At 34.6% G+C, this 27208-nt stretch overlaps 6 protein-coding genes across 10 annotated transcripts; 3 read left to right on the forward strand and 3 right to left on the reverse strand.

The window, feature by feature from the left end:
• Nucleotides 1-971: 971 nt before the first annotated feature.
• On the forward strand, nt 972-8476 carry LOC108211105 (defective in cullin neddylation protein AAR3). Of its 4 annotated transcripts, none has more exons than XM_017382613.2 (10): nt 1108-1308; nt 2711-2834; nt 3311-3409; nt 4051-4102; nt 4326-4401; nt 4523-4605; nt 5237-5333; nt 5920-5965; nt 7633-7697; nt 7770-8286. In XM_017382613.2, exons 1-10 carry the CDS (start codon nt 1251-1253, stop codon nt 8090-8092), a joined length of 1023 nt encoding a protein of 340 aa, XP_017238102.1. In that variant the 5' UTR covers nt 1108-1250; the 3' UTR covers nt 8093-8286. The 4 variants fall into 4 exon arrangements, with proteins under 4 accessions (XP_063945216.1, XP_017238104.1, XP_017238102.1 ...); XM_017382614.2 differs by having other exon boundaries at nt 7773-8286; XM_064089146.1 differs by lacking the exon at nt 3311-3409 and having other exon boundaries at nt 972-1308; nt 7773-8476.
• Nucleotides 8477-9851: 1375 nt separating this feature from the next.
• On the reverse strand, nt 9852-13277 carry LOC108211928 (uncharacterized). 2 transcript variants are annotated; one of them, XM_064089148.1, is made up of 5 exons: nt 12873-13277; nt 11929-12766; nt 11357-11761; nt 10386-10612; nt 9852-10305 (listed from the first exon to the last, which is right to left on the reverse strand). In XM_064089148.1, exons 2-5 carry the CDS (start codon nt 12659-12661, stop codon nt 10039-10041), a joined length of 1632 nt encoding a protein of 543 aa, XP_063945218.1. In that variant the 5' UTR covers nt 12662-12766; nt 12873-13277; the 3' UTR covers nt 9852-10038. The 2 variants fall into 2 exon arrangements, with proteins under 2 accessions (XP_063945218.1, XP_017239135.1); XM_017383646.2 differs by having other exon boundaries at nt 11929-13277.
• A 65-nt stretch (nt 13278-13342) lies between these two features.
• LOC108211929 (protein DMP9) lies at nt 13343-14732 on the forward strand. The gene has a single exon (XM_017383647.2). The coding sequence runs from the start codon at nt 13808-13810 to the stop codon at nt 14498-14500; it is 693 nt and encodes a 230-aa protein (XP_017239136.1). The 5' UTR covers nt 13343-13807; the 3' UTR covers nt 14501-14732.
• On the reverse strand, nt 14202-18279 carry LOC108212565 (beta-1,3-galactosyltransferase GALT1). The gene is made up of 8 exons (XM_017384290.2): nt 18101-18279; nt 16941-18007; nt 16574-16809; nt 16191-16472; nt 15975-16103; nt 15713-15892; nt 15260-15367; nt 14202-15153 (listed from the first exon to the last, which is right to left on the reverse strand). The coding sequence occupies exons 2-8, from the start codon at nt 17740-17742 to the stop codon at nt 14941-14943; spliced, it is 1950 nt and encodes a 649-aa protein (XP_017239779.2). The 5' UTR covers nt 17743-18007; nt 18101-18279; the 3' UTR covers nt 14202-14940.
• A 2330-nt stretch (nt 18280-20609) lies between these two features.
• On the forward strand, nt 20610-25469 carry LOC108213225 (pentatricopeptide repeat-containing protein At2g36730). The gene is made up of 2 exons (XM_017384995.2): nt 20610-22246; nt 25322-25469. Exons 1-2 carry the CDS (start codon nt 20798-20800, stop codon nt 25388-25390), a joined length of 1518 nt encoding a protein of 505 aa, XP_017240484.2. The 5' UTR covers nt 20610-20797; the 3' UTR covers nt 25391-25469.
• LOC108211655 (amino acid transporter AVT1I) lies at nt 23843-26162 on the reverse strand. The gene is made up of 3 exons (XM_064089149.1): nt 25410-26162; nt 24536-25140; nt 23843-24447 (listed from the first exon to the last, which is right to left on the reverse strand). The coding sequence occupies exons 1-3, from the start codon at nt 25573-25575 to the stop codon at nt 23932-23934; spliced, it is 1287 nt and encodes a 428-aa protein (XP_063945219.1). The 5' UTR covers nt 25576-26162; the 3' UTR covers nt 23843-23931.
• Nucleotides 26163-27208: the final 1046 nt, after the last annotated feature.

Here is a 27208-nt window from a genome sequence, read left to right on the forward strand (position 1 = left end):
AATTGGATTAACCAGTCGAAAATTAGAAAAATATTAAAATTTACAAAATGTGTGGGAGAAATTTAAAATTTTAAAAATGATGATATATATTATCTTTACATATATAGTATTAAACTAATTTTGAATAATGTTCCCACTAATCATTCCGATAAATCGCTGATTTTCTAAAACCCGCTTTTTACAATACCAGATTTTATTTATTTATTAAATCATAATTATAACTATAATACACATATATGTATTGAATTCTTAGTAAAGTAATTAATGTATATTAATGAATGGATATTAATGTCTAATAAATAGGTTAGTATGAAAAGTCAATAATAACTTTTGTATAAAGTGTATATATGTACAGTGAGTAAGGGTATATCAGTCCTTTCGAATTAAATTACTCAAAATTCCTCTATTAGATATATAATAATAGATAGATATATAATAGATGTGCCCCTGTATTTACATCAAACCCAATTAAAACCCACCACATCAATTGTCATGTTATTATGTACAAACTTTTAGTGCATAATTTTGTGCACCTAGCATTATTTACTCTTTTTTATACATTAAAAATTAATGGATCTAACTACTTCACCCAATTTTCTTTCTCTTTTCTACAATTTTATACATATTTCTCAACCTTTTTGCCTGAACCGCACATAAAGAATTGACCGAGACATAGGGGCTAACATTTCAATATTAATTACTCAGGTGTAATATTATCTTATATAGATTCAGTAAAACGCAAATAAATATAAAAAAGAAATTTAACTTTATTTTATTTGAATTTTGAAGTTAAATTGAATCTACAATAACTTTCACTAAATTCAATCTAGAATTTGTTTTTCCTACTAAAATGAAACAGAAATTTGAATTTGAAGTCCCAAAAAAAACGACGAGATATAATTAAAAAAAAATATTTTTTAGGTGAAATTAACGTGGTTGTATAAATTGAGAATATCCCGTTAGCCTATGTGCATATACTTACGAGTTACGAAACTTACACCGTAAACAGCTCACCTCTCACTCGCATACTCACATGACACCGAACATCATATTTTCAATTACTCATCATCATCGTCATTAGTATAATCACCTTTTTTTATTGCTTTAAATTCTTGCCACATTTCCAAAGAAAAGAAACGAAAAGAAAAGTTCGGGGTTATTTTAATCGGTGCGTTTGGTTTAGGGTTTCGTTTCTAATGAACCCCACTACCCAAATTCACTATTAAAATTAAACCCTACCTTTTAGTAGTATGGATGTGTTGCGTTCCGATCAATTTGATATCTTTATCATCTACAGACGATTTTGCGGTAATTTTTTCGTTTTTTGTTTTTATTTCTTGATGATTTGTTATAACTCTTGATGAATTGTTATAGCTCTTGATAATTTGTTATGATTATCTTTTTAGGAGTGTTCTTTTTGCAAGTAATTAGATGAATTAGGTAGCTAGAGATTGAATGTTATGGTGATAATTGGATTGAAGTTGAGATGTTTGATGTTGAAGTAGGAATGAGTTTGCAATATATGTTTCTTTTTTGAGTAATTGTCGTCTTGGATAGGAAGTGGCTGGTATGGTGAGTCTTGTGATACTGAGGAAATTAGACACCGTATTTTGTAGCTTTATTGGAGTAATTCCCATGAAATGGAGTTTCTAGAAATGGATGTTTTAGGAATAGCAAGCGGATGTCTTGAGGGAAATTGGAGAAGTCATTATTTAGGTCGTATGAATTGAACACAGCATCATTAATGAATGAGAAATGAAAGAGATAGGTTATAGTTTAAAGATATGTTATTGGTGTTGTTGAAAGTATTTTTATGATTATTTCTGAAAGTTAGCGGCCTGTGTATAGCTTCTGATAGTTTACACACTACATAGGGGTTTTGTTATATTGTTATGTCGATGGTAGTGGTGCAGAGGCATATAGCTATTTTGCCAGTAAACTATTATTCAGTGATTTATTTATCTCTCTAGCAGGAACATATTCTGGTCTAGCACTCATTTGTGAGATGTCTTGCTTTTGTGGTTGATAGTGGCATGGTTTTTCCCTACAATTTCCTAGCATATTTTGAATTGTGACACATTTTTATGTTGTAGTTTAACTTGGTAAAGAAGCCACAGAAGCCACTGAGAAGTTGTTATATTTGTAGTGATGAATTCTACTAAATATTCAATTATTTCTGCATATATCATATGTAGACTTATATTTATGCTATGTAGTTATTCCTCCACATCTACATCTTCTGTCCAATACTTAAATAGTATATCTACATGTAGTTTTTCACGACATAATATATCATATATTCAGCATCATTCTTTATTGTTTAATAAGCCTTATGACTATAAATCCTTAAAATCATTCAGCTCATTGTAAGATCTTAATTCTTACTCTTATACTATGTGATATGAATTACTTGAATTAGTTGTGTATTTCCGGAAACCTAGCTGTTTGCAATTTGCATACTATATTGTTCTATGTTTTTCTTGTTCTTGATTGTGATAGTAGGAAGAATTTAATAGCATAACTCATGCCTATTTGATTACTATAACTTTTATATGGATAATGTTGAAGCATCTACTAATTACTGCATTGTGTGCATTATACATAGTCATTTGCCTGGTTACACATTAGTTTCTGTATCTAGACAACAATACATTATATTTCTGTATGATTAGACCTTGTTGAATCTTAGTCTTTTGTCCTCATTTGGCAGATATAAAAGCAGTAACTTCTGAGAAGGAAGATTACAGACGGAATGATGAATCACAAAAAAATGAATACTTAAAGATGGCACTGGCTGAGCTTTTGAACTCAGTAGAGTCACAATTGCATCCAAGGTATGTGATTCTCTTCGAGATATTTTGCTGATTAGGCCTTACTTTCAAAGTTTAAGGGTAGGAAGAGCTATTTTATTCGGCGCCAGAGGGCATGTCTAGGTTGGTGTGAACCGTAGGGCTTAGACATTCTGAAGCGTATTAACTCACTAATTATGAATCTTAATTGTGTTCGTGATTTTCATGTTTACAGCCATAGATGGCTGATAGTATGCAACATTTTTATTCTTCTTGGTAAAGCTGATGACAGTGTGCTCAAACATGAGCAATATGAAGGGGAATTACTTTTTGGATATTCATCTGTTATAGTTTTGTACTCTAAAATGAATACCTTCGTTTACTGAACAGTATTTTTCCATACAGCAGCTGCTTCTTAACCCTAAAAAAGGACAAAAGGACTAGTATGTAAGCTTCTGCCAGTTCATAAGAAAAGAAACCTGTGCCCTGTGATAACGAAATCTTCAATAATCTGTATGCAGATGTCATGTGCCTATCAGAAACAAAAATAGTGGCATATCCATAATCAGATTTATTTATTTTTTGGGGGCAGCGAGGGGGGTCCACTACAAAAAAGTTAGGTACTCGTGCACACATTGACTCCACTGATGCTTCAATTCTCAGTAATTTCTGCTAGGCTTTTAATAGTGTACACTAATTCAGTTACTTAAGAGCAAGTCCAATAGGTTACCTAAATTTGTTAAATGTGTTCCTAAACTCACAATTAGGTAATGTATCAAAAAATGGTACTCCAACACTATCCTAGTACCTAATTCACTAGAACACCCCCAGATTTCCTAGCCATTACCTATTTTTAGGTAACCACTAGTCATTACCTATTCAATATTTATGAATAAAAAATTCATTTCCCTCCTTTTTTCTTTATCTTTTTCCTCCTTCTTTCCCTCAAATTTATTATTAAAATAATAATAGGGAACAAAAATAGGGATTGCTATTGGAGTTGACACTAAAAATTGATTCCTTAAATAACTAGGACTCTTTATTTTATATTATTAATAGGTAATGAGATAGGTAACCTGACTTGCTCTAAGTTTTGTTTTCCGTTAAGGTGAATATGTGATCCTTTGTCACAGTTTTCTTGAATTAAGTTGATTTTTGTATCATAATTATCCCACATATAGTATTCTGGTTTTACAATAAATGCAGTTTCTATACAATGCAAGTTATCACAAAGCTTTAACTGTTACTTTGTCTTTTACAGGATATCTATAATTGACGAACTTTTCAAACTCATGACTAGGCTTGATCTAACGGTATGTTGTCAATTTCATTTTCTAGAAAAACTGTTTTAGTAATGATAATTGTCAAATAAGCATTTTAGTTCCAAGTTAGCTATTTGAACTTTAAGTTAGCTATTTTCTATAAAGTGACATTGTCCAGGTGTCTACTGGATTAGGCAAGTGTGGTACATGTCTAAGGGTTCAGTTTTTGGTTTAATGTTTTTGATTATTAAAAACTTTACTTTTGTGGTTGTAGGTCGACTATTCTGAATTCTCACGGTTTTATAATTTTGTGTTCTTCATTTGCCGGGAAAATGGTCAAAAGAGTATCAGTAAGTTTGCCATGATCACTTTCTTGGATTACATGAAAGTCTAGTATTTCTTTTAATTTTCTTATACATTATCTTTGGCACATGGATTTACTTATGTTCCTGTGCCCATTAATTATTTCAGCTGTAAGCAGGGCAGTTACAGCCTGGAGATTGGTCCTAGCTGGAAGGTTTCGACTACTCAATGAATGGTGCAACTTTGTTGAGGTACTAATCAGCAAAGATGCTATTAAATGATGCTCATTAAAGTGAATAATATTATTTTTTATTTCTAAACAAATATAAAGGTGCTTGCTTTGAATCTGTAGCGTAGGGAGATATTTTACATTTTGAACCACTGGCTCTTTCACTTGACATCTTTTTTTGTTGTTGTCAATTTGACATGTTACTTTTAGTTACGAATGTTGCTTTTGGTAACATAACATTTATGTATAAGTTTTTGTTGTTAATCTTGCTGACAACATATTAGGTTCTCGTTGCTAAATATTCATCTTAGAAAATGTATGTAACACGTAATGACTTTAGCACATATATTCTTTTATGAATTAATTCTGATTAATTAGTACCATAATTTTATTAGTAAGTAGAATATATTGTTCGTTTGTTTGCTAAATTAAATAGGTTGTTTTTTGCTTGTCATTTTTTATTATCTCATCAGCAATGTGGCTGTGCCTCCAAATAAACCTTGTTGTTCTGATCTGAAACTTGTTTACGTTGTCTGTGGTCTAGTGATAGAAGATATGCAAGACAGTTGAACCAAATACAATTATTAAGTGTTTTTATTTTTCTTACTTCTATGTTTAAGTCAAAGTAATATTTTTTTATTTCCTGTTTCAAGAAACATCAGCGACATAACATCTCGGAGGATACCTGGCGGCAAGTGTTATCTTTTAGTCGATGTGTACATGAAAATCTCGGAGGGTACGATCCTGAAGGTAATTACGTGTTCGTTTAAGCTACACCTTGTTTAGCCATGCAAAAGACTTTAAATGTTTAATTTCCACTGCAAGATGCCAATTCATTGCTTTATAAGGTTTATATGATATTTAGTCAATCTTGTAGGTGGCGATGCTTTGATTACCATGAGTGCAGTAGTCCATGACTAACAAACCAAATAAGAAGTTAATATAATGAGAACATCCCATGTTTTGATTCTAAAGGCAGTTCTCATTCACTAAATTAAGTCTTTCACATTGTCAGTTATCCAGATATTTTCTTTTCTTTTTATCATCTAAGTATATTTTACTGAAGATTGTATATTTCCGATTAGAAGTCTCTGAACTGCCTTGAATATAAACTTTGAGGACTTTACTCTTGTGGTAAAATATGATTATATATTTCTTCATTCAGAATTACATGCAACTGTGAAGTTCTTATATTGTGATGCCACTAAGTGGACTGTATACCATCCAATAATAATTAGAGGGCTTTGACACTTATGTTCCTTGTACTGTTAGAATAATGTAAAAGTTCCCATATTGCTATCAGAATTGAATTTTTTTCATTTAATATTTCTTGCAGGAGCTTGGCCTGTATTAATTGATGAGTTTGTTGAGCATATGTACAGGTATTATCTGTAGTTCTGATTAATGGTACCAGAGAATATCTTTAGCTCATTATTAATCCACTTTTATGCGACTTTCTTAGTAATTTCCCAATCTGTTGTATCTATATTACAATAGTAATAACTAATAAGGTTGGTAATTTAGAAATATTATGGTCTGGTTGGTTGTGATATAATCCAGAAACTTAAATAGTAGGAAGACTGTAGATTCCTTATTCTGTCATTTGCGGCACAAGGATTGTATAGTACCCATCAGTTTCATCATAAGGAAGTTGATATTGGCAAATAGGTGGCATTCTGATGTAGGGAGGAGTCTATTCTCTGCTGAGCTCGTACGTAAGATAAATGCTGCAATATATATTGCAGAAGCCATCATATTAATCAGGAGGTGTAGTCTTAACTTCAGTTTGTAGCCTGAAATATCCATAGTTTCTCAACCTGAGTTTGTAGCCCAAAAATCCATATTTCAATGTGGTTTATTATTTCATTGTTTGATGCGAGACCAAAGCAAGAACAGCTTAGGATTGAACATCATGACTTTGTCAGAAAACCTAAACCCTCATAACTCAAAAAGGGGGGTGGGGAGGGGGCATTTCACTTCATTGAACCTCTCGGATATTTTTGTAGCTCGACTCCTAAAGTACCATTAATAAAGCCAAGATTACAAAGCAACCTTGAATCATATAGTCCAGTAAGCATTGATTATGGAAAGATATACGCATATTTGTTACGTCGGTAAGTCGAGTCGAGTCGACCGGACTCTCCGGCAAGTCGAGTCGTGACTAGTCGACAACCGACAAGGTATAAAATTAATAATATATATTATATACACTTATATTTATACTTGTAGGAGATCTTAAAGACCTAAACCTACGAAGATAAAGACCACGAGAAAATTGAAAGAAGACTAGAGAAGAGAAGAAAATAATGTAAACATGTAATCTAAGATAGCAATTTCCAACTATTGTATCAAACAAAGAGATTACTTATCAATGATTAAGCATTCAAATTCAATCCATAAATTGTCACAATACTGCTGCAGCAAGCCAGCAACAATAAAAGATTTGCAGAACAAGTTGAACAGAAACATAGCTTAAAGTGCAGAAATCTAGGCACTGGTAGATTAAAATTGCAGAAATCTAGGCGGCTTGGAATCGACTGGAGGCTGCTGGGCTTTTGTTTTTAGGTTTTAATACAACTGGGTTTTATTATTTATGCAACTGAGTTACTGGGATTTTGTTGGGCTTCTGTTTTCTTGAAATTAGACTCCAGTCGACTGACGGGGTGTTCCAGTCGACCAGTCGGTCATAAGTCGGGCGAAATACTTACATTTTTCTAGTCGACCAGTCCAGTCGAGCCCTGAACACCAACTGCTCGACTAGTCGACGACTAATCGCAAATAGTCGAGCGACTCAACAACAATGGATATACGTACACAGGTTGCTCTGTTTTCACTCTTCTCGTTGACATGAAATCATGTGGATTCGAGTTTCCTAAGGTTTCGTAACTAGACCTTAAACCTTGGGGTAAACTACTAAATTGCGACGTGATCCCCAGGTTTATATGTTGTCAGCTATTGTGTCTTTGATTCCTTAAAATTGTTATGAACTTTCTTGCCCTGCATACAGCATATCAGACATTAACTTCATAACTTGTTTCGTATGCTGCAGGTTGAAGGGATCAAACGATGTCCCGAATTCTAATTGTAGCTGTGGAGATGTTGAAGCCCAACCAAGTGAGTGCTTTGTCAATTTACTGAATCCATTTTTACAAACATATATTGGCTAATAATATATTGATTTTCTAGCAGGTTTGAAAAGCTTTCCTGGTCTAAAGAGGAAAACTGATTATATTAATCAGCAAGAAATGGACATCGACGACAATTTTGCAAGTTACGATATTTGCAAGAGAAGGAATATTGGCATCGTCAACAAGTTGTGGACCCCAGCAGATAACGTGCAACTTGATAGTATAGATGAATACCTGGAAAACAACATTAAACAAAGTACTAGTCCATTGCGTGGCTCCAAATCTCCATGTGCTGTTGAAGGCTGTCTTGCCAAGGGTTTTGCAGGGCTCTTCTCAAGCCAATCCCGGGTGCCATTTGGTCGGGAAAGAAGAGTTTCGTGAATAGTATAATTTGCCATGTATGCCAAGGGTTTTGCTGAGCTCTTCTAAACCCAGCCTCATGTGCTATTCGGCTGGAAAAGAGTTTCATGAATAGTTTCATTTGCCAGAGCATCGAGGGATATAAGCGGAGTTGGATTAGTTTTTCCCATATATAAGCTGTTAATTTGGATTTTTTAATTTATTTTTTTTTTTAACAGTGAGTTGATGTGTGGATTTGTTTTTGGTTTCATGGTGCAAGTTAATGGAGATATCCTAGCTAATTACTTGAGGTTGGAAACAGGAAACCTGTTCACCCGGAACTACGTATCAAATAGTCTCCAAACTGATAAGAGCATAATCTGGTTTCTTAATTTCGAAATTAGACCAGGCTTATTATAATCTTTATAGTTCATATTATTTCCTCGAAAGTTTTTGATTACACATCTCGTGAGTAGATGAGATTATATGGCTTATTATTTCTTTGTTAAATCTACTTTGTTTTATAAAAGTCCTTGGCTAAAATATTCTAATTTATAAATAAACTTTGATGAAAAAAAAGTATCTAGACTCTTTCTCCGGACTTTCTGATGATATCAGTTTAAAAATTCCTGATTTGTTGAATAGCTTCTGATTAATTATTAAAAAGTATTTTATTAATTTACTAATTACACTTTTTTTTTTTTTGACAAAAGGAAGAATTCATTAAAATATTGAAGCCTAGTTGGGACAAACCCTTGAAATAGTTGGGACAAATTTCAAACTGTCAAGGACAAATTATTTCAAACTGTCAACTGTAATTTGATTAAGAAATAAAAAACGAGCTAAACCCATAGTCATTTTTTTTTTTTTTTTTATCATTTGACATATAGAACATCAATTTTTGTTAATTTGAAAAGTATACGAATCTAAAAAATATTACAATAATATATTGAATAATCTAACCTATTTTGTTTTTTTTTATCATTTGACATATAGAACATCAAATTTTTTTAATTTAAAAAGTATACGAATCTAAAAAAATTACAATAATATATATCGGATAATCTGACCAGCATCAACTGTGTGTATAACAATATTATAATTGACCTTCAAACAAGCATTATTTGTACCCCAATGTATCCTAATATTCCAAAACTATTAGTTACATCAACTGATATTGGAACAACAAATAACAATTTTTTGTTGTGAAAGGTAGACACTTACGTAATCATTATCGTCCCATATTTGATGCAAGTTTTACGAATCAGCCAAACTATTATATATATCATTCTTAAAAAAATTACTAAAACATGTAACAACACATAAGAACATCACAATATAAAATAATAACATACCAAAAAATTAGACATGACTAATAATCTTGATAACAAAGTAAATTTACTTAAAGCACATTAGTTCTTGATTTAATTAAAAGAACCGGTAAATAAGAGAGATGATGGAAAAGGAAAGGGACGAAGAATGGAGAATTGATCTAGAAGTCTAGAACCTAATTTCAAAAGTCGACACTTAAAATCGCAAACTCTAAAACGCTTTCCACTAAGATGTCAGATGGCACTCTCTGGTTACACTTTACTTTAGTTTGATCGAAACTCACTGATTTTTCAAAAAAAAAAAAAATTTATAAATGCCAAATCGATATTATCATAGCTATAGGATTAGTTCTGATTACCAATTAAAATGATAAATATAAAATTTAAATACAAGTCATCATCCCTATCTCTTTCGATAATAGTCATCAGGAATGTAATTAAATAAGCTAACATCCAACTAACATGGAATACTCGTATTTCTTCTTTCAATCCATTTCCATACTATTAAGAGGTCAGAGAGATACACATCTATAATTTTATGAAATGTTTATTTAATCAAAGTGCATGCATGCTTGCAGGAAACATCCCTATTCGTTGGAGATTACATTGGATTTCAATATTTCATAATAGATAAACATATATACATGCTGTTAAAAATTAGGAAGATGGAAACAAGGGACAACTGAGGAGAGATGTCCTCACAAGCTTCCTATGCATGAAGTCAATGTTATCAAGCTTTTGTTTACACCATTTGAGTTGAGATGTTGATACTGTACTCATCTTGAGCACCCTTGTCACCAATTTCATTTCTATTGTCATAAACATAATCTCTTTCTTTTGGTCATCACATTCTTTGACCATCCTTCTTCCTCTTAACTTGTACCATGACTTCATTCCTTCCAACTCTTTTATCCATGCCTTTCTCTTCAGGACAAATAGGTAGATGCATCATTTTTCACAGATATGTTGTGTGTGTGTGTGTGTGTCCAGTTACAAATAGTTACCTTTTGAATTGAGTTAGTAATGTCACATAGAAGGTTGAAGTCTCTAGGGTCCTCCAAGGGCTGAAAACTCAATTTCACACTCCTGATTCTCCACCAAGGTTTTTGTGGATCCAGTTCTTCTGTCTTAACAAATAAGGAGAAAGCAACTATGGAATTCTCTATGGCCTTTAACACGATCCTCGCCTCCATCACTTCTCCCATAATTTCATCTTTTTCCTCCACATAGCCTTCCAAATTAAAAAAAAAACAACAAAATCATTTTCATATTGAAAAAAAGTAGATAACGTGTCTGGGTCAGCAAGTGTTCAAATGAGAAGTATGAGAACCGTGAGAACCAGATGTTTAACATCCGGACACAAGTAATGTGTAGTCTTTAAATGCTAAATAACACGTCACAAAATAATACGTAGAAATCTAAAAAGTGGAAAACAATTGATTACTTAGTTCTGCGCACAGATTCAAATGAGAGCCAAATGTTTAACATTTCAACACAAAAGATATCTAATAGTTAAGAATATAGCAGCAACCTAAAAATTGCAGAACAATTGCTTCTGGGCTTGTTATTTCAGACATAATTTTCATCACCAAAACATATGGAACAAGATAAACTATAAAAATAAATTAATGGAAGGTAATACAAAAACCTTAAGACAAACTAAGATGTCAGGGTAGTTCTGTATTTCATTATAAAATGACAATGGCAACTGGGGAGAAAGTTCTCTTATTTTATCATATTAAAAGCCTAGATCAGTTTACAATACTATATGGAGTCAATTTCATATTAAAGATACATAAATAGGCAACAGGAACAGACAACATTACATATATTTAATTACAAAGTTTAAATTAATTAGAAGTGGATAAGTATTGATCAAGTTAATAATTTTCTGCTTCACTCTTGATCTTGTTAATTGCTTTCCATAGCTAAATCGGATGTTAAATATACATATAAACACGAATTAAGAAAGTACCTGTCACTGAAGGCACTTGGAGCAGACTCTTAATAGAAGATCTCCTTTGGACATAAGTCCTGTACCTTTTGCCCTTACCACCCCTTTCATTCTCCAAAAATCTCTCTATAAGTATTTGAAACTTCTGGAATCTCTCTGCAATGTTATTACGAAAAAAACCACTCGTTGATGATGCAGAAAGGGCCTTAACCTTGCGGTACTGATGATGGAGTGCCTCCCAGGACAAGCATGTTTGTGCAACATAGACCATTTCGAGGTCATCTTCCAGACTTCTTAATAGCCTCTGCTTAACCGCATTATCATCATTGTATGGATCGTTGTTTTCAAATTCTGAAAAGTTGATTGGCACGAAGCTGTCATCAATTGACGAGCCATGAGCAACATGTTGCTGGTTCAAGATTGCACCTGGACATACATGCACATACAGTTATCTCATAAGAGCAACATATATAGATGATGAAATTCATTACTTAGATGACCAACCTTTATACTAGCTAATAAGGTGACAGAGACTTTAAATTCAATTTACACTTTCAACATGAATACATATTTTGATAAATTTGAATACCTACTTATTCCACAAGTTCTGTCATGACTGAGAACATCGAACCATCTCATCTTATCAGCATAGTTCTCGTAGAACAAGTCTACTTCTTCCTCTGCCTGTTGTTGGCTGATAACCAATTCTTGTTTGGTTACAGGTGAATTTGAGGCACAGAGTAAAGGAAATTCCACATCCGAATCCATCCAACTAGCAGATGTCGTGATGTTATCATTGGATATTGAGGTGCAGCTTGAGGAACTAACCAAAATAGGATCCTCCTCATAATTTGGTTCTTCTTCCAGTACATGATCACTAACAGAAACTGAACTAACCTTATAATCATCTAGCACCTCAAAGACAGTTTTTTGATGCTCGTCCACATGTGATTCACTTCGATCACATCTAAACACTTTAATCTGACTGTGACTAATTTCTGGGAATTCATACCCCACTTCCTCACTTGCAAGCACATCATCAGTATCAGTAGCCGTACTGCTGGCATATCTATTCAGTGAACTTATAAGGATGATACCGTTTCTAAACAATCTTGTGAAGACAAGAGAAAGAAAAAAACGAGCAATTCTATGGGTAAAAACTATAATGCACAGAATCGAAACATGTAGCCATCTTATGAACAGGTAAATCCGACAAAAAAACAGGAAAAAAGGATGGATGTAAAAGCTCAAGCAAAACCACCTGAGTGATCCATTTGGAAGGAGAATATTCTCAACAATAAACCAACAGGATCCAAGCAAAGCCATTCTGAAGCTAACTCATGAAAGTCATAATATATATAGGGCAGGGTCACCTTTCAATATGAATAGTTTCAACTTACAAAATACAAACTCTACAAGCCACTGCAAATGCTGCTAGTACAAAATATTAGTCATACAACACCAAATATAGCCCGTCACAATAGTATAAACCACCGATTTAATAACGATAAGACATAATTACAAACTAACAAGTCACCTGTCTTTAAATTGTATCTGAATTATTAATTATCGTCGCAGTCTTACAAATCACTATTAATAGTGCAAATCAGCCCTTGATGTTTTGTACTTGAACGCGCCACTAGTATTATAGTATAGAGCTATAGAGACTAGATAAGGAGGTTGCTTAAACAATGGAAGCATCCAGGAAAGATATGGATTCTGCACAAAATAAGTTTGTTTGTTTAGTTAATTGCTTAACTAATCATAAATAAACAGGGTTGTTATCCATTAGTGGTTAGGTTTATCTTCTTGACAATGTAAAATGTAATCAGATATTATATAATCTGAAAACAAGTCAATGCATGGATTCTTCTGTCTAGTTCTATTAATGTTATGATGTTCATGCCATTGTACACGCAATATCTACATGTCAGTAAACACATTTCCAGATTATAATTAGTTGATATAATTTCATAACACTTATTCTTCGCTCTTTTTTCACGTAATTTAAGATATGCTGACAATTAACTATTTAATATAGAAATTACTCATATACTTGTTGATAAATACAACTTGAAGGTTTAATAAAGTTAATAAACTAACATTTCCTAGTTGTAGAAACATTAATCTTAGTATATCTTCTAATTTACTAGGTGAGTCGATCTGAAAACTCAGAACTAACAATGGGATGAACCTTCACCGTTCCATCCATTGAGGTGTGGTTTGGTACTTTGGTTTGTAAAGTTAATGTATAGGCCCATAAGCAGTGTACTGATAAAAGCGTTTGGATCCAATTAAGTGTCTTTTAAATTTTTAACTGGGTCATGAGAGCCGTTATGTTCAACGATTGAAAATCAATAACCGCTAATAACTGCCACAACTTCAAATTTACAAACCAACATATATAACTTGTTCAAACACAGACAACCTCATACAATCAATTCATTTGTCAATCAATCACACCCCTCTTGTATGCCTGAGTTACACAAAAGAACGAGAAAAACCAGAAGCAAAATGGATCAAACTGAGCAAAGTGTTGGAATCAGAGTCTACTCCTCCAGCCCTCAACAAAATCTTGATCCCACAGTAACCGTTGATCCTTCTGCCAATAATGCTGGTGGCCGCAAACGCCGTATAGTGGCCCAAGGCGTGCAGAACACCATCTCGAAAACCTCGATGCTTGTAAACTTCCTGCCAACAGGAACTTTACTCACTTATGAAATGGTCATTCCTTCTATTTACCATAACGGTGAATGCTCCTCTGTCACAACCATGATGATTTACTTCTTGTTGGCGCTTTGCTCGCTTTCGTGCTTTTTCTTCCACTTTACAGACAGTTTCCGCGGTCCAGATGGGAAAGTTTACTATGGTATTGTGACGCCTAATGGTTTGTCCGTGTTTAAGCCTGGTTTGGATGTTGAAGTGCCTAAAGAGGACAGGTACAAGGCCGGGGTTACGGACTTTGTGCATGCCTTTCTCTCTGTCCTGGTGTTTGTGGCTATAGCCTTTTCGGATTATAGGGTTACTAATTGTGTGTTTCCAGGGCGTGAGAAGGATATGCATGAAATGATGGAGAGTTTTCCGTTGATGGTTGGAATTATTTGCAGCAGTTTGTTTCTTGTGTTTCCTAATAGCCGATCTGGTATTGGATGCATGACTGCTTGACGTTGTCATTAAATAGTCAAGACATCGTCTATGAAATTATTATTAAGGTTCATATGTACTTTCGTTATCATTTACAGTGGTAGGATCAGTGTATCGATGTAATGTTGATGCTTATTAATAAGTCTATGATGTTTACCTGTTTCTGTATTTCTATCTGTCACTAGTTCCTGTTTACAGTTCTTCGTTAGAACTTCTGCGCTGAAATCTGAAATGTTATACCGGCTATTCATATATATATTTCTAATTGTCTTCAACTCAAAATTTGATGCCAAGAAGCTTGTTATGTGTATTGATATTACAAAACCATAGTTATTATATGGACAGGCTGGATTTTTGCCTATGGTTAAAACTTGTAGCCATTTATTTTGTGTGGTCCCAGGTTGAAAACTTTAGGGAAACCTAGATTGTAAAAGGCCAACTATATACATGTACAAATGTGCCTATAGTTTTCCACAACAAATGGCTCCTTTGCCTTGTTGCAGCTTGTTCCAGAGGCACAGCATTTGTTGGGGACTTTGGTAGTGAGCAACAATATATTTATCTTTGCATCCTTCTATGTAAATCTTCGGTTCGTTTATGAAACTTACCTCCAGACCTTCCTTCCTCATTTCTGCTATCCAGAGCCCCATTGCCACATCTTCCAGTTTAAACATCTGTAATCACATAATGCAACATCTTAAACCTAATCACCTACAAAATTACTTATAAAGGTAATGTACATATAGTTGAAATGTTTTCACCAGGTAAATCTGAAAATACCTTTAATTCTCCCTTTCTGTGTTTCTTGTAAATTGTATTTGCTATGTCTCCTGACACTATGTACCCGGGACCATGCGCCCAAGGAGGGTAGGTTTCTTCAGGCCACTCCTGGAAAGAGTACCGGAGGTTTTTCTTGTTAAAGTATTCATATAATCTAGTTTCTATCAAACAACAATATTGATTGCAATGATATTAAGCTAATAAAATAGTTCAGCATTAAGGGTTCAATACTTGGATAAACAGATCACAGACAAGTTTGTCGATTAACCGGTTGTGCAGTTTAATCAGTAAGAGAAGCATTATCAGTTACTATTAGATTACATCTACCCGTTTGTGAAGACTGTTTCAATTGTCCAAAGTCAAGTAGGAAATTACTTATCCTTCAATTAATATACTTGGCAATTATAACTCACAAACTATACAAATATGTGTACTTTCCAGTTACAATGTTACCTCAGGACTGATATACCATTTGCTGTTATGATTCCTTTGAGGCTTGGAATCAGAATCAATGAGACCATACAACAAACTTTCTCTCACTTTTAGTCTCTCCAGAGATGCAATTACTTCGTCCACACGAACAAAAGAGTCGTCATCAGTTTTCATGACATATTTAGCAGAAACAACTTGACTCTGTGAAAATAGCAAGTTAGCATTAGTAATGAGTTGCACATGTAGAATAAGCTTTCTTAACTGCAAAATTTAAGGAACTTACTCCAAATATGCATGTTGCCAAAGTCTTCAACGTTATGAGATTATAATAGTCAGTGAAAGGCATCAATTGAATGTCTTCATAGGTATGCACCTCATCCCAAAGTTCCTTGTTTACCATCTGGCTTTTATGCTGCAAGATAATGCCAGGGCTCAGTGTACAAGATTAAGAATCATGCTATAAGAGAAAAGGTCACAACTACTAGAGATATGTACTTACTAGCCCTACTAAAAAACGGACAGCAACTGATCCGGACTTTACTGCATCATACTGCATCCATGTTCTCCTGATAGACATTCTATGCTTGAAATTGGTGGCGGTAGAAAAGACACCAATAAAAAGGTCCAAGGGGAAGTGCAGTGCCAATGGACCTGCTCTCAGTACTTCAAGGTCAATAATGTTATCTATATCTTCAGATGTAGGTAATCCTGTAGCTAAAGCAGAAATCAGCTCAAAGTCTCCAGAAATCCGGACTTCATTGATGAGCCATGGTTCAAATCTCTGACGTTTACAAACAAAGACGGAAATATATTTAGAACAAATGGCAGAGATAAAAAAATCTGTAGAACATAGAAAAAACTTAAGTGCTAAACAAGGCTTACTTCACGGAAACCAAAGGAAGTTGCATACTTTCCATCAACTATTGCCTGTAGCCCCCCTTCTCCTGCCCTAAGTGTCATGACAGAAGGATATCCTTGTTTGAATGGAAAATGCGTTTTAGATTTGAATCTGTTCTGCACCCTCCATGACCATATTGAATTTGATGATATTCCAGCAGATGCAAGCTTCAGGCTATCATTTCTACCCACCATCAGGTTACACTGGTTCATCCCATCCTCTGTTTGTCAATTAATAAAAGTCTGTTAACGACAATTTAGCTCTCATAAAGTTCCTGTGCTAGTTTTTTCCAAGATTAATGGTGCACTTAACACTATAGTGGAAAAATGAAAATGACACAAGTAGAGGTACCTTTATCAGTTTTCCCAGGAACAGCCCGAGGACACCTGTCCTCTACACCCCAGCCACCAGCAGCAGTCCACGTGTTCTGGACAATCACAGGATCTGCAGTTAGCTTATCACCATTGAGACGAACATTGTAATGTAGAATTAGTGGTGGAGTCGGCTCTTCAGCTAAAGGTTCTCCAATCAAATCAATTCGAAAATCACCCAGAAGGCCATTGGGAATTCCAATGACACTGATAGAAGAACCATAAATCAGTCCACATGGGATGCGTATAGTATAACCTCTGTCACCAAATTTGGTAGCATTCATCATATTAAGATAGTACGGACACTTGGTTTCTTTGGCTTTGAGCCTGTTTTTTGGTACATCAGCCATTTCCTCGCTGTCAACTGAATTAACAAGGTTTTCCCACACATGGCCAGCTTCACTGATAGCATCACTGGCATTGTCCAAACCCTGAGTCGTATTCTTTATGTCTTTCATAAATTCCCATGTTCGTAGAGATGTTTGGACTCTCAGGGAGAAATTTCTTTGTACAAAGAGACTAGAAGTAACAATATCAGCAGAACCTACTTGGTGCGTGGCTTGTGGGCTTGGAACATCTGGCGGAGCCTCAGTTTTCAGCAAACTATGCATATCAGATATATTCAGGAGGGTGTGCCTAAAAAGAGGACCTTTCTCATTCCGACTATAAATCACTTCATCACTCAAAACGAACACGATTATAACCAACCCAATCAGAGCACCAACGAACCACTTTGTCATTTTATAATGTAGCACTTTTTTAATACTTGTTCTACCTTCCATAGCAGTCTCCCAACGTTACAGATTCTCAAATTTTCCGTCTCAGATATAACAGTATACTTCCGTAAACTGATTAATCACCTTCGCTCCTAATCTATCATACACTATCAACAAAATTGTGCTCATATCTCTGTCGAGAACTAATCAAATCATGCCCCATTTGTGTAGCATACAAAAATTACTAATAAGCAGCCTTAATGCATCTCTGATATCACTATCGCAACACAAACACCTTGTGATCCAAGGCGATTCATATGAGCTTGTAACACTACAATATACAACTCAAATTACTCTTCTACTAGAAACGTGCATAAGAAGTATTGATGCAAATACAAAATGTGAGCATGGAATAATAACGTACCTGAAAGTTGAGTTTTGCGAAGCTGGAGAGAAATAGATGTACAAGTATAAAATTTGTTTGGATATATGAAGAATGAATTGTAGGGTTGCCGGCGGCCTGCGAAGCACATATAACTTGATATTAACGAACAAGTAACGAGCAGCGAGGGATTTTATGGCGTGGTAAGCTAGAGTGGTAGTAGTTCAATTTTCAACAGGACTTGGTAAATATTTCTCTGTTTCTACTGCCGTCATTCCAGCTCGATAAGGGATAAATCTGGATGAGGCCTTTTTTTTCTTTTTTTTTTACAAAATAAAAACTTCATTAATCAGAACAAATAAAATACTAAAAACAATTAGCTGATTTGTTTTCCGATCGTTTCACACATAGAATATAAAATTTCTAAAGCTGAAAATGGAAATCAAAGAACTTTCAAGCGATACAAATTGCACCAACATCGCAGAAAGCAGCAACATCACAATTGATCTTATCACATGAAAACCATTATTAGAACAATGTTCAGAAACCCTTATCTTATAAATTGAGTTGAAGGAGCAGCACTTAACTATCTTCATACCTGATACCAGATATAAACATGTCGAAAGTGTAATTAACGGCTTACTCGACTAGAAATCATCATCTACCTCATGTAATTATAATTCATCATTAATAATCAAACATTAATAACAAATATACAAATATAAGTAGATTTTTTAAATTATCAAAAATAAAAACTAATAATTTTACTATATAAAATAATGATTACTAATGTATAAACAAGTGATTTTTATTGTTTACTCTTCCGCGTACTTTTTTGCATTTTTTTTTTATAAACAACTTGAAGGATGAGTAAAAAACTCTTTTTCGAATAGTAATTCTTCAGTGTCAATAATGGTGATCGATGGATCTTTACAATCACCAGTAATTAACCCAAAAAAAAGAGAAGTGAGAAAGACTCGTCAACGAAAAAGAAGATCGCACCGGCGGTAATATCATCTCACGGCAACGTTGATATTTGAGATTAAACAATTTGGTTGAGAAGATAAGCTCTGCAAAGATTTTTTTTAAAAAAAAAGTGTATTCTTATCAATACACAAAACTACATGTTTATGTGATTATTTATTTATTTTTATCAAATTATGTGATTATTTGTTGATTTTACTGTATAAAATATTGTGTTGTAATTGGATAGTGGTTCATAGTTCAATTTTTGATCAGTTTATAATTGTGTACTTAAATTTGTTATTGTATGGGTTGTTTTGCATTATATTTTGTAGTTTTGTCCATTTTGATTGTTCGAGCCTGGATAGGTATAATCAAACTTATGTTATATAATTAGTTGCATATGTTTTCATCTATACTCACATTCTTTTCTGATAGTTTTATCATTGGCCATGATGAGCGCGGTGGTGGTGGTATAAAGGTGACTCAATTAGTGAGTGATATTAAATTTAGTTATTCTGATTGGCTAATTTTATTGCAAGATTTAAGGTTTAGTTTTGCAATTTTGGATCGTGACAGCTATTAAATTTATCATTTGTTTTAAATAGTTTTTAAATTGTAGATTTTAATTTCAGTTTTTTCAATGATTAGTTGACTCTATGAAAAGTTGTTTATCTTTTCCTCCATGCTTTTATTTAAATTTAATTTTTTGTGTCGCCGTTATCTTTTACTGATAATTGTACATGAATTTCTAATTCATGGAGACCATATAAGATGAATTTATTATGAAATGAGTCATGTATTCACATATATTCGCTAATTAATAAATTTAAAGACAATTATCATGACATTTTAGCAAAATTTTGCGCATATAACACTATTATTTTCAAAAATGACTCGTAATGATGAACCAAACAAACGTCCCCGTTATATCTCACTAAGAGCAGATTGGATAGTATAAAATGTACGCATATCATGCCCCATTCTGAAAGAGAGGAGATGATGTTTTCGTGAATTCTGTCTTAGTGTAAAATAAAGTATTGTGTCATATACATGTCAATTGTACTTTGGTTCATATTGTACTTTGGTTCATGATTTACTATATATGAAATTCATCTTCTTCACGAAATCTATCATCATTGAATGATTGAGCCTTTTCTTGTAACTAGAGTGTCATAATTCTGAAAACCAGAGTCAATAAAGGCTATGAAATTCTTCAAAATGATTTGGTTCATTATAAACACGAGATCTGAGTCATGAGTTTCTTCAGAGCGAACTAACTTTCTATAAATCACGAGACTAAATCTTAATCACTCTAATACACCGACTCTAAACTTTATTGTCTAGTACTCCATCCGCCCCTCTCATTTATTTATCATTTTTTACACTACTCGGCACACATTTTAAGTCTCGTATAAAACATAGTTTTGTAACTTAGTTTTGAGATTGTTTTTTGTGTATAAAAATTCAAACATCAAATTGTTATTCAAAAAATAATTAATCTTTTTTTTTATAAAACTACATTTTCAAAATGTATTAGAATACGTGTCAAACTCTCGTTGTCATGTTAAACTACTAGAGAGGAGGGAGGGGACAATGGCAGTATCATGTTATCGGCTTCCTCTTGCCAAGAACTAATATATGTTCGACCCTGTAACCGGGCTGAGTTACTTAACTCGCAATGACGCATACAGTATTTGTTCCGTACTGGAGAATAGAGGAGTAACCTAATTCGTTTTGTCACTTACGAATTACGATCCGGTGTAAACACCGCAGATGGCCGTTGGGTTAACCATATCAACCGCCAAACATCTTTTCCCGCCAAAAATCCCTAACCATAATTCAAACTTATTATTTCCCCAACTGAAAAAACTACAATGTCTCTCTCAACTAACATCCTGCTCATCCTTAACAAACCTCCTTAAAATTCACGCCCAAATCATTGTTTCTGGTCTCCTTTTCGACCCTCAAATCACCGAAAAATTCATCCATTTTTTCGCTTTGCATCCCTCCATTAGCAGCTTCAATTATACCAGCTCCTTTATTACCCGATACACTAACTCATTACCCAATCCCTGGAATAATATTATACGGGAATGCGCAACAGGCGAAAATAATTCACCAAGAGACTGTATTTTGGTCTTTCTTGCTATGCGTCGTTCGAATACTAAACCTGATCACATGACTTACCCGTACTTGTTTAAGGCGTGTTCTACGCTATCGTCTTTTCGAGAAGGGAGGCAAATTCATGCTGATGTATTGAAGCATGGTTTGGATTGTGATGTTTATGTGTTGAATAATTTGATTCATTTTCATGGGTCTTGTGGGGAAATGGGGTTTGCGTGTCAGTTGTTTGATGAGATGGTTGAGAGAACTGTTGTATCGTGGAACTCGATTATTTCTGCTTGTGTTGAGAATTCGCTGTTTAGTGATGGTATTGAGTATTTTAGGAGGATGAGGGATTTGGGGTATGAGTGTGATGAGACGACGATGGTGATCATGCTTTCGGGTTGTGCTGAAATTGGGAATTTGAGTTTGGGGAAATGGATTCATACTCAAGTGATTGGGAGAGGGTTGGTTGTGAATTGTCGACTGGGGACAGCTCTTGTTGATATGTATGCTAAGTGCGGAGCAGTAGACTTGTCAAGGTCTGTTTTTGATAGGCTTTTTGAACGGAATGTATGGACGTGGAGTGCTATGGTACTTGGGTTAGCCCAGCATGGTTTTGCGACAGAGGCACTTGAAATGTTCTCAGTAATGAAGAAGTCTACAGTGAAGCCTAACTATGTGACATATCTTGGAGTTCTTTGTGCTTGCAGTCATGCAGGATTAGTGGAGTCTGCTTATCAGTTCTTCCATGACATGAGGAATCTACATGGGATCAAACCCATGCTGGTTCATTTTGGTGCTATGGTAGATGTCTTAGGTCGTGCTGCTCGACTTAAGGAGGCATATGACTTCATTCTGAACATGCCTCTTAAGCCAGACCCAACTGTATGGAGGACTTTGCTTAGTGCATGCTACATTAATGATCCTAATGACCATGATGGGATTGGTGAGAAGGTAAAACGAAAGTTACTGGCGCTGGAGCCAACGAGAAGTGGGAACTTAGTGATGATTGCAAACAAGTATGCGGAGGTTGGAATGTGGGACAAAGCAACACATATGCGAAATAGAATGAGAAAAGGAGGATTAAAGAAGATGGCCGGGGAAAGCTGCATCGAGGTAGGTGGATCTATGTATAAGTTCTTCTCTGGAGATGATTTACAGGTTCATTATGAGCATATCTTCTCAGTACTTGATAGATTGAATTTTCACATGAAGATGGTCACTCTTGATTGCATTGTATCATGAAATTTTAATCTCTTAATCTGCAACTTCTGCTCTCTTTCTTCTTCATGTAGTGCTTATGTGATTCTGTGCATATTATCGCTCCCTCCAGCATGTGTTAGTAATCAATTCATTTCTAAATCCCTGCTTCCTCTCGTTTTTTATTTGTTTGTGTCGTAAGCTGCTGCGACTTGTATGAAATTGTTTACTCAACAGAGTACTGGCAGCTAATATTGAAAGAAATGTTGCTTTAGGAGCCTCTTACAAAAGCTGTCTAAAATATTGATGATGTGCATATCATAATTTTAAAAACAAATGATACTACTTCTAAAACTTTTTGATACATTTAATGACCAACCTCTCATCTCTCCTTATTCTCTATATCTCCAGAGCTTGCATAATTCTTAATTCCTATCCACATATCAGAGAGCCTGTGGAGATCCAAGGCTGATTGCACTCCTCTCTTTTCTGCCTTCTCACTAACCTTTATTTCACATGGTTTCAATAATATTGGTAGCCATTTTCACAATGGTTAAAACGGGACGAATGCCAAGTTTATGAGAATAAGTGGAGACCCGACTTTCATATAGTTTGACGAAGTGCATGATGATTGATAGTACCCAAGATTAATAAATCTAGACAAATCAACTTAATTCAAAGAAGAAATCTACACTGTCATGGCATTTGTGCTTCACGGCGTCAAATCATACAAAAAGACATGTGTCTGCCTAAATTTTTATTAGTTCCCTCACCAAATGATTAGATAGTTGTAAAACAAGTAATGACGTGTGATGAACTGAATTATTGTTCTAATTTTATGCTCTCTGTTGTTTGATTCTTTTAAAAGTTTCAACTAGGCATTTATTCATGGAAAAATATCGAGTTTGGATTATTAAGCCTAATTAAAGATTATCTCCACTGCAGTACACATACTTCTGTAATAAACTTTGTTGAATTCAGGAAATAACTGATAAATCTTGGAAAATATACTGCATAGGATGCTAATATACTACTCCTACTCAGGACCACATTATATTTCAGTGATTATATACATACGTGTAGCATCAGATGATAGTACCCTCTTTCACACGGTGTGAATCACACCCCCATACAACAAGCAGAGTCCCCATAAGTTGCCAAATTCAGATGTCATTTTCGTCTTTCAGAAGAGGGCAGCCTTAATCCTTACTATACTTTATAGCCAATTGAAGTAAAGGATACAGCTTCTGCAAATCTTGATCAGTTATTGATAGATAGATACTGTTCCTCTCATATAGTGTCAGGACAAATAGGTGACAACTGACAAGATTATGTTGGTGTTGGTCTTTGCATTTGCTTCAGTTACTTTTCACATTTCGAATTATTACTTGTATAGCACTTGATTATGTATCAGCGTCGATAGGAATATGTATTTCGCTTCCACGCCTTTTGTAGTAGATAATACTTTATAGCCATTGCGAAGATTTTGCTGCAAGAACTTGGAGAAAGAAGTTGTAGATGTAGGTAGATAACACAATATACCAGCAATCCTTATTTTCTTGATAACAATGTAGTTTATAAACTGATACATTATGCATAGCTTACATTTGGCCAATAATCTGTACCAGAGAGGTGTAAGTACCAGCAATAACAATCAATACACCGAACAATAGAATGGCCCATATTATTCCCGTTTCGATTCCTAGTCTTTGATAAGCACCGGAAATCTTCAGATAGCACATGCAAGGAAGTATGATAGATGCTGTCATACTTAGAAAAGCTCCGACGAGGGACATGAGCAATTCAAAAAATGGGACAGCAAGTGCTACAATAATGGTGCTGATCAGCAGGGTGATTCTGATCAAGAGACTAAACGATCGTTTATTGCAGTAAGACCGGAACCTGCTTTCTATCGAATGCACGATTGGAGTGACCATCAGCGCATATTTAGCAATTGGATTGACCAGGGTAGTGTATATTGCAATTTTTGAACCCACTTTAGATTTAGGAAGGTTTAGAGTTATCTCTGATTGTACATCTGCACCAAACATAAGATATCCAAACACCGCCATCGATGAATAAGTGAGAGTACATAGGAAAAAGCATAAGAACATCACCTGCAATAGAGAAACCAAGAATCATGTACTGAGGCCAGTTTGAATAATTCAAGAAACTAATTAGGTGCTTCAAATATTCTGTAGTTACCTTGGTGAAATTCTTTCTGTTTCTCATAGAGGTATAGAGGGTTGGGAATACTGGATGACCGCAATAGCAGAAGGCGTATAAGCTAGCAGCAATCGGGATACCATTAAGATTCACAGCTACACCCTTTTGGTGGAATCCGACACCATCAAATGTTCCAGTCCAGATAATTGAGCCAAGAATGATTACACAAGCTATAACTCCAGTTGCAGATACATAAGACAGAATGCTCAAGTTCTTCAACAAAATCGTAGGTAGTATAACAAGAGCTACAATCATTATAAAGCTTTCCCTTCCCTGAACTTTAAGTCCATTTAACTGAAATCCGTCTGGAAATATGTTATGCAAATTGTCTCCTTCTAGAATCAAGAACCCTATAGCTACGAAGTAGAGCTCCAAATTCATAAAGCTAGATGCCAGCATTCTCCCTTTTCTACCAAATGCACGCTCACCGATGTCAGGATAACTCCTAATACTTGGGTCTGCATCCATGGTCTTTTGAATCAACAAGGCTGTGTAGAAAGCCATTGTAGCAATAATGAACAGAAGTGGCAAACTAAACCACCCTCCTGAGGATAATGCATATGGTGTCGATAGTATCCCAACCCCTAAAAAACACACAAAAATCTTAGATTTTCCTTAACACTTCATTTCTTTCCTTTCAAAAGCGGATTATATATATATATAGTCAGATTCAGTGAAGAACCAGTGAGCCTGAGAAGTGAGAACCATGAGAATCAAAAAAGTTAAGTCCTTTTAGCAGTGGTTCTAATTTTCATATTTTTGCAGAAACAAAATTGTTCTCCAGAACCTCTGGTTCACAATTTTTGGTTCTCATTTGAACCAAAATCTTTATAATCTTTGCATGAAGAAATACCTGAGAGAGCATTGAGGCCATTGAAGCAAGTGTTGAAAAATGAGGTACGGCCAGCTGAATGAAGACGAAGGACCTCAGCTTCCTCCTTCTGCGACTTCTCGTCTGTGGCATGCAAGAAGGGTATAGTAACAGAAGAGTACCCATTTTCATGCGTTTCGGAGTCCATGGATATGAGCAAGAACAAGAGAGAGCTTAAGGGTCAACTTGATTGCAACCAGTTTGATTCCTTACAACAGAAAAATAGATTGATCTTTCCCTAACACAATAATTTTCCTTGCAGGCTTTCCCGGATCAACCTAGTTTTCTGGGTGCAAGTTTATGGGGAGAAGAAAATAAAAACAAAAATTGCATGTGCTGCTGTGTGTGGTGTATATAATACTCCATGCATTCAACGAATGAGGTAAGAAAATCTCACTGGAGTCAATAAAAACAATGAATTAGGTGAGCATTTTACCAGAGCTTTCTAATCTACCTTTGTGGGACTCCTGTCGAAAAATTTACCGCAGAGTAAATTTTGTTTAATATGTACAGATGAATTTACTCCTGGGGGATGGTACAGAATTGATGAACATCAAAACAATACAATAATTGTAGTATCAATAAGTATGATTTTACCATACCAGCATGTTAACAAAACTATCAAGGGAAGATGATGAAGAAATAGTAAGGTGAAGAACTAGAAAGTGAGACTTTTGGGGGAGTCTCGAGGCATATACTCATTTATTTTGGATCTGATTCTGTTTTTAATTTGACTGAGCAGCATTCAATTTGGGTAATGGGTGAGAGTTGAGACACCCTGACTAAATTAATCTTATCTTATACGAGAAAAATATGTAGCTCTTCTTTCCAAGATAAAGTGAGATAAGTTTGAGTACATTTATAATTCAGGGGCCGTTTGGGCAAGCTTAAAAGAAGTGACTTCTTGCTTAAACTAGAGAAGTGGAGCAGAAGTGAGAAGTAAATAAGTTGAGAAAGTGTTTGGAAAAGAAGCAGAAGCTGTGAGACAAAAGCTAGCATTCTCAGCTTTTTAAAAGTGCTTCTACTTCTTTACACAAACGGGTCAAAAGAAGCAGAAGCCAGAAGCAGCTTTTGCTTCCGTTAAACAAACAGGTCCTCAGTCAAATTGCTTTTTTTTAATATATTAATCAGGTGATTTTTATTATTTCTTTTTGTGAGCTAAACTGCCCGATCTTTATAGATCCTTTTCCGACTTTGAAGAATATTTATGTGTTCAATATCTCTAAGTTTCAATAGAACTCTTGAACAAGCTCTTACCTTTGAATTTAAAGAGTAAATCAAAAATAGTGTTTCAATAAGCTTATAGAAGTTCTTTGAATTTAAAGAGTAAATCAAAAAATAGTGTTTCAATAAGCTTATAGAAGTTCTTTAAAAATCTAAGAGCATCTCCAGCAGATTAGCTATATAAGATCCTAAGCTATTATTTTAAGGAATATGCACAAAAATTCACTCCAGCAGAGTCCCTACTCATTCCCTAAATGTTAGGATTTAATTTTCATTCCTTATAAGTAGGGAATCCCTAACCCATTCCTCATTTCATTTTTAATGATTAAATATTCAACTCTCACCTTTTGCACACTCCTTCCCACATATTTTTTTGTTAAAAAAATTTGAATTTAATATTATAATAATAATAGGGAAGACAAATAGGGATCATTGTTGGAGTTGTCAATCAATATAGGATCCCTATTATTTAGAATTTGAATTGTTTATTATATATTTTGGGAACCTCCTTAGGACACTGTTGGAGATGCTTTAAGAGCAAGTCCAACAGCTGCCCT

Source organism: Daucus carota, chromosome 3 (genome assembly GCF_001625215.2).
Source record: "Daucus carota subsp. sativus chromosome 3, DH1 v3.0, whole genome shotgun sequence".
In the NCBI taxonomy this organism is placed as follows: Eukaryota; Viridiplantae; Streptophyta; class Magnoliopsida; order Apiales; family Apiaceae; genus Daucus; species Daucus carota.